This window comes from Notamacropus eugenii, chromosome 1, assembly GCF_028372415.1.
Source record: "Notamacropus eugenii isolate mMacEug1 chromosome 1, mMacEug1.pri_v2, whole genome shotgun sequence".
Taxonomy (NCBI): domain Eukaryota; kingdom Metazoa; phylum Chordata; class Mammalia; order Diprotodontia; family Macropodidae; genus Notamacropus; species Notamacropus eugenii.
The window spans coordinates 400,512,816-400,533,080 of record NC_092872.1 but is presented as its reverse complement, the minus strand read 5'-3'; the positions used below and the strand labels follow the sequence as shown (position 1 = coordinate 400,533,080).

Sequence of the window (20,265 nt, the reverse complement as noted above, 5' to 3'; positions counted from 1 at the left end):
AATCTAGGTGAACTAAGCTGTAACAATGCCCTAATCTAATAGTTGATTAACTCTATCAGTAAAAGAAGTTGGATAGTCTGGCAGGTCCTCATTTTGATAAAACCATGCCAGCTTTTTGTAATGATTCATTCTTTTCCTAGATATTCATTAACTATCCATTTAACAAAACATTCTTGAATTTTGCCAAAATTTAAAGAAATGATTACTAGACTATGGCTTGTAAACTCCATTCTTTTCCATTTTTTGAAAACTGGGACAAAATTGTTCTTCTCTAATCTTGTCATACTTCTGCTTGCCAGAATCTTAAAGGTCACCTACATTTGCTCAAGAATCACCTCTGTCAGTTTTTAATCTGAATCATCTGGATATTTCTTATTAAAGGCAATTGTATGCTCTTATTATCTCCTTACTTATTTTGGTTATCAACTTCCTGTTATTTTTGTTCTTTTTTTAAAAATAGTTCAGAGAGCACTCTCCTTGGCAGAAAAAGCAGAAGTAGCAGAAGAGATGAACAGCTCTGTCTTCTTTTCCAAGATTGTCCCATCTATCCCAAGCATCAGTACTATCTGTTGTTTGATCCTCCTCCTACACCCAATATAGTTTTTTAAAAATCACTTTTCTCATCCATCTTTTTCCTCTTCAGCCTTAGTTCTATCCATTGTGCCACTTAATTGCTTAGAGATACGTAGGTAGGCTTTTGTCCTCCCCTTCCTTTTTGGTTTTAAATCCTTTTGATTAGATTTGTAATGCTCCAAGAGAACACATTTTCATTAGCTCTCATGAGGGGCACTCCATCCCTGAACAAGAACTTGTCATTCTAACATTATAAGTTGTGGGACAGAGAAACAAATCCTGTTCTCAAACACCATCCTAACTAGCTGTTCACATATTTCAAATACATCTTTCTTTTCCGAATCCCTTTGATCAGCTGCAGTGATGAAAGAGATTGTGCTCTTAAGCCTTTAGTTCCTTTCCCCAAATTTTATAATCCTTAGCAATACTTTTTTATATTCCTTCTTACAGTATGGTGGCCATGTGAATTATCAGAAATGGATAGAAATCATCTGCTTTGACAAGTCTTGGAAGGTATTATGTCACATCCTAGATTCATGCCTTTAGAAAAGAGCAGACCAGTGTATTGTTCATTTCAAGTCAGTAAACAGATACTTCTCCTCCCCTTTAAAAGGATTTAGCAACCACAACCAATCATCTTTTCCTCTTACCCTTCCTGGATGACTTCTCACCCTACAGCATGTGGAGCCACCATCTCTTTTCAGAGAGCAGATCAGTATTGTTCCTCAGACACACATTTATTACTTAGCTCCAAGTGTTCATGGGTTCTTCTTCCCTTCCTCCTTTGTCACATTCTATTACCCTCCCAACTCCTGATACAAGTCAAGATTCCCTTCTCCTTCTTCACATAACTTTTCTGCTTTAACATTGAAGTCCTTTCTGTAGAATATTTCATTCTCCATGATAGCTGGGAGATTGCAGAAGTAGGCTTTGAGTCAGTTTATATTCCATTTTAAGAGAAAGACAGGCTGGAACTTTGTGCATGAAAGACAATCCTGTAGCCATTACAGAATTGAATTAAAAACATTGTATTCTTAGTGCAATTATAAAAATCACCTGGTTCTCCATATTTTGAGAAACAAGAACATCAGCCCTTTGTCACTCTTGATAGCAGGTTCCCCCTCTCCCTACTCTCTCTGTCTCTCTGTCTCTGTCTCTCCCCCCCCCCCATAGTTGCCTAGGGACAAGGAAAGGAGGGGTCTTGACCATCTCCTTATCACCTTAAATTTAACAACCAAACTCAGCATCCTTTTCTTTATTTTACCAACTTATCTCTCCTAAATATTTTTGCCATACTTCCCTAATTTTACTGCTCTGTTCTTGCCCTTCTTTCCCCTCCTCCTCCTTTTCCGCTCCTCAGAATCTTCTTTATGGGTCCATTTCCACCTTCTTCTTGATGCTTTTTCTGCTTTCTAACAACACCACCAACACCAATAATGATGACAGCATAAGTGCTTTACAAATGTCACCTATTTTATCCTCAAAACAACTCTAGGAGGTTAGATATTATGATTTTCATCCTCAGAGGCAGACAGAGGTTAAGTGAATTGCATCCAGATCACTTAGCTAGTCAGTGTCTAAGGGTGGATTTACTCAAATCTTCCTGACTCCTCCTCTTTTTTTCTTTAGCTTTACTTCTTTTCATTGGATCATAGCGTTACAGTTGGAAAGAACTTTCGAGGCCATCTTGTCCAAACCCCTCATTTTACTGCTGAAAAACTGATTTACAGTTACATAATTCATCCATGGTTACCTGCGTTGAATGACTCACCCATGTAAACAAAGCCAGGATTTGAATGCAGGTTTTCTAACCCCAAATCCAGTTTTCTTTCCATGACATTATGCTTTTATTTCAGATTGATTCATTTTCGTTCTTCTCTTTGAATTCTCCAAAAATCTCCACCCTTGAATGTCAATCTTCAGCCTTCTTTAAAATCCCATAACCTCTCCAATGGCCTTCAGAGATCTTGTCCTCCACTTCCTTTTTGCCCTACAGAAGCCATTTTGAGGCCTTGATCTGTCCTTCTATTTGAACTCCAGCCACATGGCATAATTGTTGGAATTGATATTCTCCAATGCCTATTCCAGTTCCAAAATTCTATAGTTCCTAATACTCCTCAGTTGTGAAATAGAAAAGGCAAGTCATGCTTTAGCTAGGTACTAACATTCATCTGAGCTAGAATACTACTAATTGTGTCTACACCTTTGTTAGGACTTCACAAAGTCTGCTTTATAATGTGGGGTGTCTTTTCCTATATGTATGTCCTGTCTCTCCCCTTCAATCTGAGGCCCTGGACATTTTTGTGTGTGTGATGAATCCCTCCTGCAGTCTGATAAAACCTTTGTAGCCCTTTACATAATTGTGTTTATAAATCCATAAAGTAAAATACTTAAGATTATAAAAGAAACCAGAGGAAAGTGAAAATAAAGATGAAATTTTTCCCTTTCACATTCATGGGCCCTTTGAAATTTATCCATGGGTCCTGGGGGTGTCTGTGGGCCCCAAATTAAGAACCCTTAGCCTAAAGATATATAAAGAACTGATTTAAGTTTATAGGAATAAGAGTCATTCACCAATTATTAAATAGTTAGAGAACAGACAGTTTTCTAAGATAGGAATGCAAACGATAGCAATATGAAAACAAATGATACCAAATCACGAAAAATTAGAGAAATACAAGTTAAAGCAACTCTCGAAATTCCACTTCAGATCCATCTGACTAGCAAAGTTGATGAAATAAGAAAATTGCAAATCTTCAGAGGTCTTTGGGAGAATGGACACATTGTTATACTATTGTTGGAGCTGTGAATGTGTAAAACCATTCTGGAAAGCAATTAAGAATTATTCCCTAAAAGTTACTGAAGTTCATCTACTTTGACTTAGCAACTCCATTATTAGACATATAACCCAAAGAGGTCAAAAGGAAAGGAAAAGATCCTTTAGTGTGCACAAAAATATTTATAGCAGCTCTTTCAGTAGTACGCATGTGTTCATCCTTCATTGACGAGAAAGACCATGCCATCAGAGAAATGATGACATGACTTGCACTTGACTTTATTTTGAGTGAGGGAGGGCTGTGCAGGTCACCAGCCTCACTTCTCCTCCAGAGCCATCTGAATCCAGTGACCAGATATTCATCAGGATGACTGGAGATGACCCAGGATGAGGCAATTGGGGTTAAGTGACTTGCCCAAGGTCACACAGCTAGTGAGTGTCAAGTGTCTGAGGTGAGATTTGAACTCAGGTCCTCCTGACTCCTGCACTGGTGCTCTATCCACTGCACCACCTAGCTGCCATCTTTCAGTAATAGAAAAGAACTGGACACCAAGGGGATAGGGAATAGTTGAACAAATTGTGGTATAGCAATGTAATGAAATACTATTGTAGGAAACTTTGAAAGCGGAAGTTTCAGAGAAACCTGGGAAGACTTGAATGAACTGATACTGAGTGAATTGAGCAGAAACAGGAGAATCATTTGTAGCATCATCATTGAAAAATTTTTTTTCAAAAGTCTTAAGAACTTTGATCAACACAGTGACCAACTAGTACCAGAGGACTAATGATGAAGCAAGTTCCCTACCTCCTAACAGAGGCATGGACATAATTTGCAGAATAAGACATGTATTTTTGTACATGGCCATTGTGGGAATTAGTTTTTGCTCTACTATGCTTATTTGTTACAAAGGTTTTATTTTCCTTCTGTTTTCTTTTTTTTCATGGTGAGGGAAATGTGAAGGGAAACAATGCTTGACAGTTGAAAAAAATAATTTTGAAAAAAGAACCTTTTATTTAGATGTATAGTTAAGTACTTTGATAGTGCAGACTATACCTTATTTCCAAGGAAGAAATCCAAACATTTCCTCAACAATGCCTATCACAGGGTTTTGCATATAATGAATGCTCAATACGTGCTTGATTGCTTGATTTCCAGAAGCAAAATCTTCTGAAGTAGAATAGCCCTCACAAGTACCTAAGATATAAGAGAAACCCCCTGATATTCTCTAAGGTCATGAATGCCCCTCTATTCGTAGCTCCTTGCCTGGAACAGAGGCAACAAATCTTTTGTTCTCTCCTGGATTGAGGCTACTTGCACTGAATGGGTATAATGCAGTTGTCCTGTACAGATTATGTTTTCCCTTCTCCATGCTTCTTGGGCTTTCAAAACATGCATCAAACACACAACTTTCCTCCTTTCTCACTTGAGACTGCAGGATGCATGCAGGGGGAAGGCTGGAAGCACTCCCGTGGTGTTTGGAAGATTCAGTGCTCTTCTCAGCCAACATGCTGAGAGTTGGGGGATGGAGGGGATGAAACAGAGAGACACAGAGAGAGGAGAGGCGGGGAGCCAGAGATAAAAACCAGACACCTTCTGGAAGAGATTCTTGAAAGTGTTGCAGACCCAAGATGGGAGCCACATGACCTGGCTGTGTCTATAAACATTTCTTGGCAGAGAAAGGCCCCAGTTCATGCTTAGCTATACTCTAACCTAGAGTTTGCCTCTTCTTTCATCATCCATAACCCTGATATGGAGATATCCCAGAGGTAAAGCTAACAATCTTGTAAATAATTAAGTGGCCACCAGCACAGGTAGGTTTAGGCATTTATCTGAGACCCTAATGCTGAAAGCAGTGAACTCATAAGAAAAGGAGCTTATTTTGTTTTTCAGAGGAATTTGTGTGCCCTGTTATAACATAAATTAATATAGGATTTAAAAAATTGACCCAAATACCAATATCATTTATTGTAAGGGCTACTCATTGGTCACATTACAGGTGAACATATCTTGTAGGGGTGGGCAGTGTTCCATGGTTGATAGAGCGATGTCCTTGGATTTTGGAAGAAGTGAATTCCAGTCCTGCCTGTGACATATACTGGCTTAAACTCCTAGTGCTCTAAGGCAGTTTGCTAAGATTGTTAATTTTGGAGAAGATGCTATTTTGCAATGGTAGAGGGTGGTTCCTTATCCATAGGATAATAATAAATATAATAATAATAATAAATAACATAATCATAAATCATAATAAAAATACAGGTCTGATACAAAAATAAAAATGTGCATGCATATAGAGCATATGTTACTTTTCTCCATCCCCCATAATACCCAGGACAGGGTTTTGTATGCTTCTCATTATTATATGTTTAATTGTTGAATTGACTGAGATGGGGTGGCAGCTAAAGGGCTATTTTTAGAATCACAGAGGCTTAAATTCACATCTTACCACCAATATATGTGCTATGGCCATGAGCAAATCACGTAATGTTTTTGCACTTTCAGGCTCCACCCTTTTAGATTATTAGTTATAAAAGAGTTGCCAATTTGAATTAGTGCAGGGAGTTTCCCCAATAGGATTTCCCTGTACTAATAGAATCACAAGTCTGGGCAGAAAAAAGGTGATTAATTGAAATGAGTTTCAGCCAAGTAAGCAACTTTCATGACTGGGGATAGAGGGTAGCCCAGGCAGCATTGTATTGTTCTGGGAATGTTATTGACATTGGTGAGTATGGGTATTTATGAAAAACAGTTTTCATTTTTTAAACCATGGGTGTCAAATTCAAACATAAAGAGGAGCAGATAGATATTCTATACATGAGGGTGCCTGCATATTGACTTACATTAAAAATGTAATGTTAGCTTTGTTTTGTTGTATTTTTATTTTGGTGACTATTTCCTAATTACACCTTAATATAACGTACTCAGTAATGTTGCATACAGCATTTTTGACACCTCTCTTTTCAGCTGTTATGTTTACAGAATCACAGATGTGTATGTTCATCCTTCATTGCTGAAGAAGACCATGACATCAGAGAAATGATGACATGACTTGCACTTGACTTTATTTTGAGTGAGGGAGGGCTGTGCAGGTCACCAGCCTCACTTCTCCTCCAGAGCCATCTGAATCCAGTGACCAGATATTCATCAGGATGACTGGAGATGACCCAGGATGAGGCAATTGAGGTTAAGTGACTTGCCCAAGGTCACACAGCTAGTGAGTGTCAAGTGTCTGAGGTGAGATTTGAACTCAGATCCTCCTGACTCCTGCACTGGTGCTCTATCCACTGCACCACCTAGCTGCCCATAAAACATGTAGTACTACAAAGGAAACTGATTTATATTGAAAAGAGTTATCAAAATTTTTTTTCTAAAAAGTTCACCAATACCAGGTCACAAACCCTCATTCTAGATTATTGTTCATAGTTGGGTTCTGTCCATATCCTGCCTCTTAGTCAAAAGAGATTTAGACAAGGCAAACTTTCTGCTATATTGATTAGATGACCTCATTGAAATATACTTGAAGCTATAGGCTAACCTGAAGAGCTAATGCAAGAACAAGTAAGATTGTTTTTTAAATTACATTTTAATATCATTTTTATTATCTAGAACCGCTCTTTTCATACAAGTATTGGTGTGCCATTAAATGGCAGAATTTCAGAGTTGAAATAGAACTCAGACCTCATTAGGGACAACCAATCCGTTTGCAAAAGAATTCCCTTTGCAGTATACCTGACAAAATGGCAGCTAGGTGGTGCAGTGGATAGAGCACCAGTGCAGGAGTCAGGAGGACCTGAGTTCAAATCTCACCTCAGACACTTGACATTCACTAGCTGGGTGACCTTGGGCAAGTCACTTAACCCCAAGTGCCTCATCCTGGGTCATCTCCAGTCATCCTGATGACTGTCTGGTCGCTGGATTCAGATGGCTCTGGAGGAGAAGTAAGGCTGGTGACCTGCACAGTCCTCCCTCACTCCAAACAAAGTCAAGTGCAAGTCATGTTATTATTTCTCTGATGGCATGGTCTTCTTCAGTAACAAAGAAGGAACAAATATAGAATCACAGATATTTAGAGTTGGAAGGGTTCTTATCAGTCATTCACTCTGGTCCACATGTAAAAGAAATCTCAGTCTAAAATACCCAACAAGGAAGGAGTCTCCAATTTAAGATATCCAACAATTATCTTCAAGTCTCTCCTTGAATACCTCCAATGAGGGAAAGCCTGCCACTACCTGTGGCAGCCTATTTATTCTTGTTAAGAAAGTCTTCCCCAGCATCAAGCCCAAACTTACCTCTTGGAAACTCTCATGTTGCTTTTGGTTGTGCCATTTGGGACCAAATAGAGCCAATCTAATCCTGCCTCCACAAGTACTTGATGACAGCTCTCTTGTTACCCTGAGTCCTCTTTTCCAAACTGAATATGGTCAGTGTCTCCCACAAGTCCTCATATAAGATGAGTCCAATGCCCTTCACCATCTTCTTCACCTTTATCTGAGAACTCTCCAGTTCATCAATGTTACTTTTAAATTATTGCCACCCAGAACTGATCATGTTTTTCTAGATGTGGTCTTATCAGGACAGAGGGACTATCACTTCCCTATTTTTTAGAAGCTACATCTCTCTTAATACAAACCAGGATTTCATTAGTTCTAGGTTAAAGTCTAGTTGTGGCAAGGACTGGGGTCATAGCTATTCATGGTTAATATAATTTACATGTATGATGGAGTTCTTTGATATAGGAAGTCACTAATTTAATCTTCTTAAACATCACTTTCATCACGATGAGCAATGATGGTAGACTTTTTCCATGGCCTACAGGTTAACATCACTTTTGTCCTTGTTAAACATTCAAGGCCTTCCAAAATCAGAACTTAAAGTATCTTTCCAACCCTATGTCCAAATATTCTACCATCCTCATTAGTAGAACTCACATTTTACAATGCCTTTGTGAGGTGGATGGTGGCTTATCATAACCACCACTTTCTAAATTAAGAAACAAGAACTTTCTACTTTAGCTAAGGAAATGTTGCCTAAACTGCCTTCCATCAGCCTTCAAGACTTAGTCCAAGACCATGATGACTGCTTAGATTACTCTAGCCCACAGAGATAATTCAGTCTTTTGAATGAATGTACTGTCTATTGTTAGTTGCATTTAAGGTATTATAGAATCTAGAACTAGAAGAAATCTAAGTAAATGTCTGAGTCAACTCCATCAATTTATATATGAGAAAACAAGGCCCAGAGATGCTAAGTGACTTCTCCCTGGTCATGCAGGTAACAAGTTCATATTCTAACTTGAGATTTCAGACTGCAAATCCAAAAAGATCTTTTATACTATACCACATTATCTCCTTCATTTGACACTGATAATATACTTCAATTCCGGCCACAGACATTTATCAGCCGTGTAACCCTAAGTCAGTTAACCCTGTCTGCCTCAGTTTTGTCATCTGTAAAATGAACTGGAGAAGCAAATGGCAAAGTATTCCAGTATCTTGTCCAAGAAAACCTCAAATGGGGTCATGAAGAATCAAACACAACTGAAATGACTCAACAACAACAACAACTTTACGTTGCCATTTATCTTTTTGTATTTGTGTCTTATTTCTCCCACTGGGGTTCAGGTTCTTTGAGTATGATGACTTTGTCATTCTCAGGGCCTAGCTTAGGACTAGGCACACGGGGTATTTAATAATTACTTGTTAATTTTTTTTACTATTGATTGATATGGGATCTATGGCTAGACAAGATTACCTTTATGTGGATCTTTCCTTAATGGTTGTTTGTATTTATTTTTTATCTTTAGGCGTTTGAACAAGAATAAGCTACAGGTCCTCCCCGAATTGCTTTTCCAGAACACCCTGAAGTTAACCAGATTGTAAGTAGAGTTTGATTCCTAATATACAAACTGTGCTTTTATGTACAATGGCTGGTGTGGATAATGTATTTGCCATCATATTGGTAGTCTCTTGTGCCATGTGATACTTGGCAGTGGATGTGTTGAATAGAAAAGTCAGACCAATGTTCAGTGAGGTGTTGTCAGCTGAAGGAAATGGAACTAGAGAGAAAATAAAGAAGCCATCACTCTTTGTTTCTCTTTGCTTCCCTCAGAGCTTAAGAGCTTCAAGAGGCCAATGGTGATAATTTGTTTGTGATGGTGGGATGCTTCTTGCTGGGGCGGAGGGGATGTTAAAAGAGAGGGGACTTCCAGAAGGGCCCAGATGACTGCAGAGAAATGTCTCATGTTTATGGGATTTGCTTTCAGTTTGTTAACAAAAAAATGCTGGTTATGGAGAGCTCTTGCTTTGAACACAACATTCTGATGGGAGCCTGTATTCACATACAGTCATTCTGGTGAGAACAGTGCCTGCCATTTGCAGAATAAATGGGGCATAGACTGTGTTTTCTGGATCTCCTAGCCGCAGAATACTCTGTTGAGAGGATATTTCTGCAAGAACGAATGAGCCAGCTAGTCATTTTTTTCCCCACCAGAAATGATCAGTTACAGCGACATCTGGGCACACTCATTCAATATGAATTATTTTGAACAGGGAGACTGGTTGGAATTGGAGATGAAATATGATTTCTGAGGTAGTGGGACTGAGCATACATACATGATGGGTGCTCAGTCAATGCTTATCGATGATGGCCAGTGGATTCTGTGATTCTGGTGTAGATTTTCCTAGTGATTTCTTTCATTGATCACAAAACAGAACTGTATAGAGCATGACTTAGCCATTTGGGAACTTTTCAGCAGGAGCTGCATGCAGATATATTTTATTCTGGGGTTTTTCTATTAGTGGTACAGCAAATGGTCTGACTGCTATAGAAGTCTTGCTGGTGAAACTGTACAGTTACCGTAGGGAGGCTGAAAAGTTGCGATATGCATATACATTTCCAATTCAGTTTAATGTTTATTTGTGCAATAAAATTTCACATGAAGGAATGGATATAAATTCGTCTTCCTTGGGAAATATAAAATACAATACATCTTATATTCGTTTAGTAGCCAAATCAATGTTAGGAAAAATACACATATGCATTATTACATACACATGCACATACACAAACACACAATTTAAGAGTTTTGTTGTCGATGCACTGACGTGAAAGGACTGAATGGGGACCTGAATTGAACAGAGGCCTTCTTCTTCACAAGTAAGAGACACCTGCATCTTGTCAGGCACTCCTGTGGTGTTCTCTGTACCAAGGTGCTCTGTCATCTCTGTCAACACCTTCTTACTGGATACTGGGCATACTCGTGGTCTTCTACTCAGGAACTACCTGCACAGCTGGTTTGACATGAGGGTGAATGCACACCCCCCTGCCAACCCCATGCTGTTTGAACACACATGTGAATCCACCCTGCTGGAGTTTCTATCTCAGCTGGAAAAGCTGAGTTAATAGCAGAGCCAGGAAAACAAAGTAAGCTGACCCTGGTTTCCACCTCATCTCTTTGGTATATCCATTTCCTTAAATTATTTCCACACAAGGGCCTGGTTTCTCAGCTCAGGATTACATAGCACTTGTTTATCCTGCCTTTATACAATTAGGGCAGATTATATGCTATTTATTTTGTGATTTTATTATTGGCTTTTCAGTAAACGGAGTATGTCTGGTTTTTGCTGCCCAAGTTGACCCAGGAGTTTATAGGATTACAGAGCTGTTAGGGGTCATTTAGTTCAGCCCTCTCCTTTTGCAGATGAGGAAACCAAGACCAAAGGAGGTAAAATGAGTTGCCTATTGTCACACAGATGGTAAGTGATAGAAATGGGATTTGAACCCAGTTTCTCTGGAGCTCATTCCCCTGGCACCATGCTGGTTCTGATTTGTGAGATGATAATCTGTGGTCAGATTTTCACATTTAAAAAACCCTCAAGTGAATGTATAAAATTGCTAACTCTTACTTCAATGATCCCCTTATCTAAGACCACTATTCTGCGAGGCTTCCTGGCATGGGAGCAGGCAGAGACAGTGTATGATGTTCTGCCATCAAGTCCCTAAAGTACAGTTCCCCACCCTTAGTCTTCCCCAAATCAATCCCTGGCTCCCTGTTTAGCATGAAGAGGATCAAGATTTCAGTCAGTGCTAAGGAAACTGCCACCAAATGTCTTCTGCAGGCCTTGCGGTGGGTACAGATGATACAGAGGACCTCATTCCTCCTCATGTGTCTGACCAAACCTGAACATATCTATCTGAGCACATCCCCTGCTTCAGTCTTTACATCCCCTCAGTAGACACAGCTCTGAACTTCAATGAAGTTAAGAATAATTAGCTGAATGTTCAGGGTGTGATCTACAGTGAATCCCCCAGGCCTTACTCCTCTTTTCTAAAGAATTAATTTATGTCCATATCTGAATATTGATGGATGAACTATGGTTATAGGATGAGCATGGACAATCCCTGTAACCCTGAATGGGATGTGTAGATACAATGGAACCTTACCCTAGCTTGGCATTCTTGGGCATGCTTGAGTGGAAAATGCCATCTCTCATATCTTTATGGATGTGGCTAATGTATAAACTTATTTTGCTTGACTTTGCATATTGATTATAAGATTTTTTTTTAAACTGTAGACAGTGGGAGGGAGAGAAAGTAAATGTTTGTTAACTGAAAAAAATAATAAAAAACAGGAAAGTGGGCTCTCTCTGGAATCTTCAAGGCCTTCCTCCTCAGTGAAACCCCCCTCCCCTTAACAACTCTAGCCTTCATTGATGAACTCTCTCAGCCTTTCCAGTCACATCTCTCACTTTTTATCACTGACTTCTATCCTTGCCTACTCTGGACTGTCCTCTATTCCTCTTGCCCACCATGCCTTGTGCTCACTTGCTTCTTGGGTCTTTACTCTCATACCCTTTATGTTGTTCCTCCCTGCCTCCACATCAGGCTGTACTTTTATAGCCACAATTCAGTTGCCATATCCATCGTGAATCCTTTCCCTGTCCGTAAGGATCTTCCCCATTCAGACTCTTCATTGTTTTGCAACTCTCTGATGCAGTTTTAATGTAATATTGTGCATTATTTTTTATGTCTGTGTCTTATCTTCTCACTAGTCTGGAAGCACTAGAAAGAAGAAGGACAATGTGTTATCTAAACTTTGTGTCTCTCCCTGCAGCCCCCCTCCATCTAAGGCCTTCATACAGAACTTACTTAATAAATCTTGGCAACTGAATTCCTGTTGGTCTTAATTTCTGCACATGAAACTTCAGACTTGATTGTAACTTATTGTCTAGTTTCTAGGTTTTTTTTAAACACTAGAAGGAACTTTAGAGATTGTGTGTGTGTGTGTGCATGTGTGTTCGTGTTCATTGAACCCTTAGTTTTGCATTTGGACACCCAGTCTAAACCTTAATTTTACAGATGAAAGTGACCTATCCAAGGTCAAAGAACTAATTGATATTAGAGGTGAGATCTGTACCTAAGTCTTCCTGATTCAAAGTCCAGCATTCTGTCTACTCGGTTGCTAGAAGATTATAAGGGTCTCATGGGTAGGACCGTGTTTTCTTCTATATTCTGCACAGTGCATACACAGTCGAGTCAACAAGCATTTCCTAAGGGCTCACTGTGTGCCAGGGACTGTGCAAAGCACTGAGAACACAGACGTAAGCACAAAGACGGAAAATCCCTGCCTTCAAGGAGAAGACAGCATATAAAAAGCTGAAAATGCAGGTGTGGAGGTGAAGGTAACCATTGCTGAGCCATTCATGGTAGAGAAAGTCCTGTAGAAAATCAGGAGTTTACTTTGGAGAGGCATGAAAAAAAGATTGATCTGGGCCTTCTCCTTAAAATGGAGGTTTTGGGAGAAACCAGGTGGTAGATAGGGACAGAGAGTATTTCCCTCCCCCCCCCCTTTTTTAGTATATTTTTACTTATTTCATCAAATATTTCCCAATTACATGTAAAGTGAACTTATCCACAGCATTCAAAACTTCTCCATTTGTTGTAACCGATGTTTCCACATATGGATGGTGTGGTGGTGACTGATGGAGCACCTTTGTTGTTTTGGTGTTGATTATTAGGCCAAAATTAGCACAGATAGCAGAGAATTGATCCATCCTTGGTTGCATCTCAGCTTCAGAGGCTGCATTCAGTGCACAATCATCTGCAAACAGAAAATCAGGCACCAACACTCCCTCCACTTGAGCAAAGCAGAATTGAGACAGCACAAAGTAAACGCAGGATGTGCAAATTTGGGATTTCCACCCCAGATATTCATACGTAATATCTGTGCCCAGCCTGTGGTACAGTATTCCAAGCTCATATTGGTCTGATCAGCCACAGCTGGACACACATCCCCTGCTTCACTTTATAATAATGATGTCACTTTATAATTTCACTTTATAATAATGATGTCATTTTGGTCCTCTATGAAGACCAAGGACATCAACCAACCAACATGTAAAAAAACTTGACACACATTCTTTTTAAATTTTGAGTTCCAACTTCTCTCCCTTAAGTCCCTCCCGTATTCCTTGAAAAGGCAAGTAATATGATATCAGTTTATACATGTGAAATCATGCAAAACTTATTCCTATATTAACCCTATCACAAAAGAAAACATACCAAAAAAAAAAACCCCAAGAAAAACAAAGAAAGTAAAAAAAAAAAAAGTCTTCCCTCACAATTTATCCTTTCTCTCTCTGGAAGTGGTTAACATTTTTCATCATGGGTCCTTTGGAATTGTCTTGGATCATTGTTTAGATCATAGTTGGCTTAGTCTTTCATAGTTGTTCATCCTTACAGCATTATACTGTCTACCATGTTCTGTTGTTCTCACTTACTTTGTATCCGTTAATGTAGGTCTTCCCAGGTTTTTTTTAAACCATGTTGCTCATCATTTCTTATAGCACAATGGTGTTCTATCACAATCATACACCACAACTTATCTGACCATTCCCTAAATGATGGGCATCCCCTCAAATTCTAGTTTTTTGCCACCACAAAATGCAGTTCTTTGCTACCGCAAAAGAGTACTTCGAATGTGAGAAATAGTAAATTAGTAAAAGGAGCTTCCAGATTGAAGAGGTTTTTCTATGGCATGGTAGACCGTATCCTGTGGAAAGTCAGAAGTACAGCCTGGAGAAGAATGAAGATGGTACTGAGGAGAAGAGTTATAATTAGGTCAGGGCACCTGGGCACCAAAATTTTGAGGATACAAAGTTAATACATGCACTCATTCTATAGTATGGAAGCCTCAATAGCAACTCATTATTCCTTCTACTAAATTGAATTTTTCTTAATTACCACTTGTTTATTTTTGTATCACAAATTGAAAAGGTCCTTTGATGGCACCTTTCCTATTGCTTGGTCCAGACATGATTCACAACACTTGCCCCAGGGTCCAAAATTGTTCGTGCTGGCTCTTGTGTTAGGCATACAGTGGTAGTTACCAAGTACTTGATTCCTAATTGGCTCACACCTGTGCAGGGTATATGATAGACATTGTGGGCTGTTATAGGCTCATTTCAATAATTGGTGAAGGATCTATTTCCCCAAATCTCTGAGACAAGGAAAAAGGAAGCACCTGCTCCTCAGGCTTCATGGGGTAGGAGAAAGATCACTGGGGCAGAAGTCAGATGACCGTCCACTTTGTGTTGAATTCTGCTCTATGGTAAATAGCTAAAGGGTAGCCAGTAGTGCTTAAGTGACCTGTTAGCTGTCCTAGAGCTTTAGCACAGACACCTTATCAAGTGCTCCCCTGATAACTATAGTCTGTTAGTCAGCCCATTGCTATAAGTTTAATTTTTTTTAAGAGAGAGAAGGGGCCAACCAGCTCACTGCAGAGTGCCTTTTCAGCTAATTAGCCCCATCATCTTGAATTCATTGGGAAAAGCTCTCTGGAATATGAGTCAAGGTCAGGATTTTGCCACTAACCATGTGTAGTCTCTTTCACAAGTCATTTCACTTCTTGAGGCATCACTGGTAAAATGATAGGATTGAATGAGATGGCCCTGAATGAATATATGAAGGAATGGATGAAGGAAGGAAGGAAGGAGAAGACATTTTTTGAGCACTATGGGTCAGGTACTATGCTAAGTTCTGGGGATACAGATACCAGCAAACAAGAGAGTCCCAGGCCTCAAAGTGGCATCGTGGGCCCAAGGCAAAATCAGATAAAGTGAGGCTCACAAGTTAGAACCCAGAGTCACAGAAGCAGGGCCTTTGGTTCGGCATAGAAGTAGAAGCTGGAGTTTGGAAAACATGGGGTGACTGTCTGAAAAGTCTGGGATAAATCCCTTCAGGACATTTTCTTTCTGGCGTCTGTGGCATTTCTCTCTCCAAACAGGAACTCCTATCTGGACTCAAACCTGGAAGTCCCAGGGAGACTCTAGTATATGCAGGTCTCTATGAATAGGTTCTTTCCTGCTCTAAAATGTTATAATTCTATCCTTCTTTGCACATAGTCTTAGTTCTCCTAATAAAAAAGAGAGTTTAAGGTATGGACAAGGACTTTTGGTTATTTGGGGATTAACTGGTTAATATTTCTGAAGATTCTTTAGACAGTGTTAAGTAAGGTGGAAACAGTGATTTAACAGCCCTCTAAAATTCAGTGAAGTAAAGAACATTGGAGAGAAAATGGCTCATAGGGTTGGTCTGTGTATGTGTTTTAATAGTTTGACTTCTTAGTGAGGAAGCTATATAGGCATCTAGTGTCCTAATAACCCAGCTGTCTTAGATTTGGTTCCAAAGAGTCCATTTAAATATTGAGTAATTGTTTAGCAGTCGTAGATAAATAATCACTTATGCTAATGTCAGAATGTGAGAGTCCAGTTATTCTTAAGACCTTGCTGTGGTCTTTGACACCGTTAAATATGCCAGTAGGGTAACAAAAAAATCACCTTTTTTGGGTCAATGGAATTTTGAGGAATTAGGAAGATAGAATGTAGGCAGCTGAAAACAATGTCTGAATAACCACCAGGTTTAGCTCCAGGGCTACTGTGGCTTTATCTTTGCAAACCACATTTCCCATTGAAAAAATTAAAGGCCATTACTCTCAAATTCCAGGGAAGCTCCAGATTAGTGTATGATTTCACTGAGTTTTGAGAGGGAACGACCCTCTTGTATGCTAACCTTTTTTTTTTTTTTTTTAATACTTAGAGTGTCCTTTTTGTGGTCATTTTAGCCTTTTTTTAAAAATTTCTGAACAAAACTTGAAGATAATCCAACATGCAATATATGTTTCCATAGAGTTTACAGTGCAGTTAGACAAATGTGAAAACTCAGCAGGGAAAACAATTATACATCATAATTTTTCATGATCGTTGCTATCTGCTGTGGGATGGTGAAGATATGGAATTAACCTCCTGAAGTAGTTAGACCCTATGGAAGAGATAGGGGCACCTGCAGTTGTGGTCTTGGAATTCTGGAAAGCATAGAAGGGTTTCACCTTGTCCTAAGAGTTTCACCCTGTCCTGCTGTTGTCTGGTTGTGCCAGATCAGCAGCTGGCATGCTGGAAATTATTGTAGGGCATATTTACTGCCTTGTAGATAATATTTACCAAAGTTAGAGTTTTTGTTGTTGTTCAGTTGTTTTCAGACATGTCTGACTCTTTGTGACTCCATTTGGGGTTTTCTAGGCAAAGACACTGGAGTAGTTTGCCATTTCCTTCTCCAGCTCATTTGACAGATGAGGAAACTGAGGCAAACAGGGTTAAGTGACGCCCACGATCACACGGCTAGTAAGTACCTGAGACCAGATTTGTATTCAGGAAGACTCCAGGACCAGGCACTCTCTCCACTTCGCCCTTAGGTGCCCCAGTTGTTGTGGTTTTTTTCTTCAAATTCTCCAAGTAATGCCTCATTGTGACTATGGAATTCTTCTCTCCTCATCCCCCACATCAATGCAGCAGACTCCTCTGTCAGGCAGCTCTTCTCTCTGCTATTGTGTTATGCTTCACTAGCTACAAGTTTCATCATGTACTTGAAGGCTGATTTAACTTTAATCTTTGTGTGGATAGATAATGGGTTATGCTGGGCATAGTATCTCTCTTGGTATTTATCCTTCAGATTCACTTGTACTATCACCATGGCACCTCAGCCCGCTGGCACATATAACGGAACCAAAACAAAGTATTAGAGAAGAAAGGCTTGGGGAAGGCTGAAGGTTTCATCCCTAGCTCTCACTATTCACTTCTGTGTGACTTTGGGCTAGTCACTTTCTAATTCTTTTTTTTTTGTTGTTGTTTAGTTATTTTCAATAGTGTTTGACACATTTTTACCCCTTTTGGGGTTTTCTCAGCAAAGATACTGGAGTAGTTTGCCATTTTCTTCTCCAGCTCATTTTACAGATGAGGAAACTGAGGGTTAAATGACTTGCCCAGGGCCACACAGCTAGTAAGGGTCTGAGGCCAGATTTGAACTCAGGAAGATGAATCTTCTTGACTCCAGACACAGGCCTCTATTTACTATGTCCCCTATGTACCCAACTCTTCATTTTCCCCACGTGTCAAAACAAGGGGGTTAAACTACATAATAAGGCCTTTTCTAGCTTAAGTCCTTATGAGCTCCTTTCTTCCGTTGGGACTCTACCCTACTAAGCATTTGTATCCAGCTAAGTGTTTTTTAATTCTTGCTAAGTTGATTTAAGAGGCCAAAGCTCTCATATAGATATCAATACAGTTCAATTCAACAGGTATTTTTTAAGCAACAAGTATGTGTCAGTCACATAATTGCCTAGTGAATCTCTTCCTTTCTCTGGGCATACATTTCCTTATCTATAAAATACACATGTTGGACTAAATCTCCATAGTTTCTTTAGCTTCTGTACCATAGGCTTTCAGAACTTGAACCGAAAGCGATCCCAGAGGTCCTCTACTTCAGTCTTCTCAATTTACAGATGAGGAAACTGAGGTCCTCAGGTCCTTACCTGAGGATGTTTAGTGTTTTGCTTAAGCTCACACAGATAGTGAGCATTAGAGCAATATTTGAACCTGTGGCCCTTGACTCCAAAGCTGGTGCTCTTTTCTCTGGAACAATCTGCTTTCTTTCTCAATATGACTGTGAAGTCAGCTGAATGCACTCTACTTTGGGCATGGTAATTTGTTGGATTTTTTTTGTTTTAATTCCCCAAGTGTAGCTATGTGAGCAAGTCCATTTTTCAATCAACCTTCTCCTGGATCTTTGAGACATCAAGGCTCAGGATTTTGTATTTATCCCTGTCTCATCTCCAGAACTGAGATCTGGAGTATTAAAGGTGGAAACATTTTCTTTCTTATTTTTTTTTTAAAGGGAAAAATTCATGGACCCAACCAGGATGTTTACAAATGAATCCCTCTGACTTCCTTTACCCATTTATGGGAAGCAGATTTGGATTTCATGGTGGAAACTCTTTTTGCCAGTTGGACCAGCAGAGAAGTGTTTTCCAAAATGAACAGGTAGTCCCTGTTCTGAGAAACTTTCTACCAGCTTGTGGGAGAAAAAAAAAAAAAGCTAGCTGTGACTTTACAATGCTTTGGAATTACAGAATATGCTTGTAATTTTTACAGTTCTGCACAGACTTCACTGCCACATCTGGTTGATATTAGTGGCAGGGATATATGGGGGAATAAACCATGGGCTGGAATGTGAAACATCCCACAAAATGAGTTTCTTGTAGGTTGCTGCATAAAACATTTTGAGCCTCCCTATCCTTTGGAAGGGTAACTTGAGTGATTTCATGGATTTAATATTTTCTTTGGTTTGCAAGGTGAGGTTTTTAGCTTGTTTTCTTGGTAGGGGTTCCATGATGATTTTTTGAAGAAGGGTGTACAACGTTAATCATTCTCATAATCTTGTCACTGCCCTCTTGCTCATGATGTCAGTGTGCTATGGGGAACCATGGAGAAAAGAGAAATTTATTTTAAAGGAAGTCAGCACAGCTTTTGGTTGGTAGGATAGCACTGGCCAAACCCCAGGGCCAACCAGCTTGTTGTATGATGAGAGGGGATATGTATTAAAGAGCTTAGTTTCTGAGAATATCCTGGATTAGAGCAGTTAAGAAGTTGTATTGTAGTTCTGTCTCCCACAGCTGATTTCTTCTATCCCCTTGTCTTATTCTGAGTGACCAGGGGCTTTGGAAAATGGATTGAGGATCTTTAAAACAAACTGGACATAACCAAAACTCACAAATTTCATGTACAGTTCTCCTTTTTTGTTCTTCTCTGTATATTGAAATGTTCGTGGTTGTCAGCACTAAAAAAAAGAAGAAACAAACATTAATTTTTTAAAAAAGAAAATGGACCAAGAGAGCAAACAGCTGGCAGTAGTCTGGAGTATGATGAAAAAAAATCTGCTTATATGAAGTGATGCAAAGGGAAGGAAGTAGAACCAGGAAAATGATCAACACAATTACTACAACGATGTAAATGAAAAGAAAAACAACAAAACCATTGAAACTGAACACTTTAAAATGATAATGACTCAGCTTGGCCCCAAAGAAAATAGATTTGTTGTCGTTCAGTCATCTTTCAGGCATGTCCAATTCTCCGTGACCCCATTTGGGGTTTCCTTGGCAAAAAGACTGGAGTGGTTTGGCATTTCCTTCTCTAGCTCTTACAGATGAGAAAACTGAGGCAAACTGGGTTAAGTGATTTGCTGGGGTTCACACAGCTAGGGAGTGTCTGAGACCGGATTTGAACTCAGGAAGACTCTAGACCTGGTACTTTATCCACTGTGCCACCCCTAGCCCTGATTCTTTGAAGAGGAGGGGTACTATAGGTGTGGGACACTAAATATAATGTTAGACGTTTTTGATACATGGATTAGTTTTGATGAACTGTTTCCCTCTTCCTCCCCCACCCCTCCTCCTTTGTTATAAGGAATGGCTCTCTGGGAGGTAAGGAGGGAGGTATACATTGAGGAATATGGGTGATCATAAACAAAGGATATCAGTATCAATTTGTTTAGGCTGCTAGGTGGCTTAGTGGATAGAGTCAGGAAGATT

The 20,265-nt window shown here is 39.5% G+C and overlaps 1 protein-coding gene across 2 annotated transcripts in view; it reads left to right on the top strand.

Annotated features, from left to right (window-relative positions):
* SLIT3 (slit guidance ligand 3) overlaps positions 1-20,265 on the top strand; it is a 796,526-nt gene that overhangs the window by 140,007 nt on the left and 636,254 nt on the right. For both annotated transcript variants that reach the window (XM_072630930.1, XM_072630932.1), the window contains one exon: positions 9,151-9,222. In XM_072630930.1, coding sequence (XP_072487031.1) covers positions 9,151-9,222 — 72 coding nt within the window. The remainder of the gene's footprint in view (positions 1-9,150; positions 9,223-20,265) is intronic.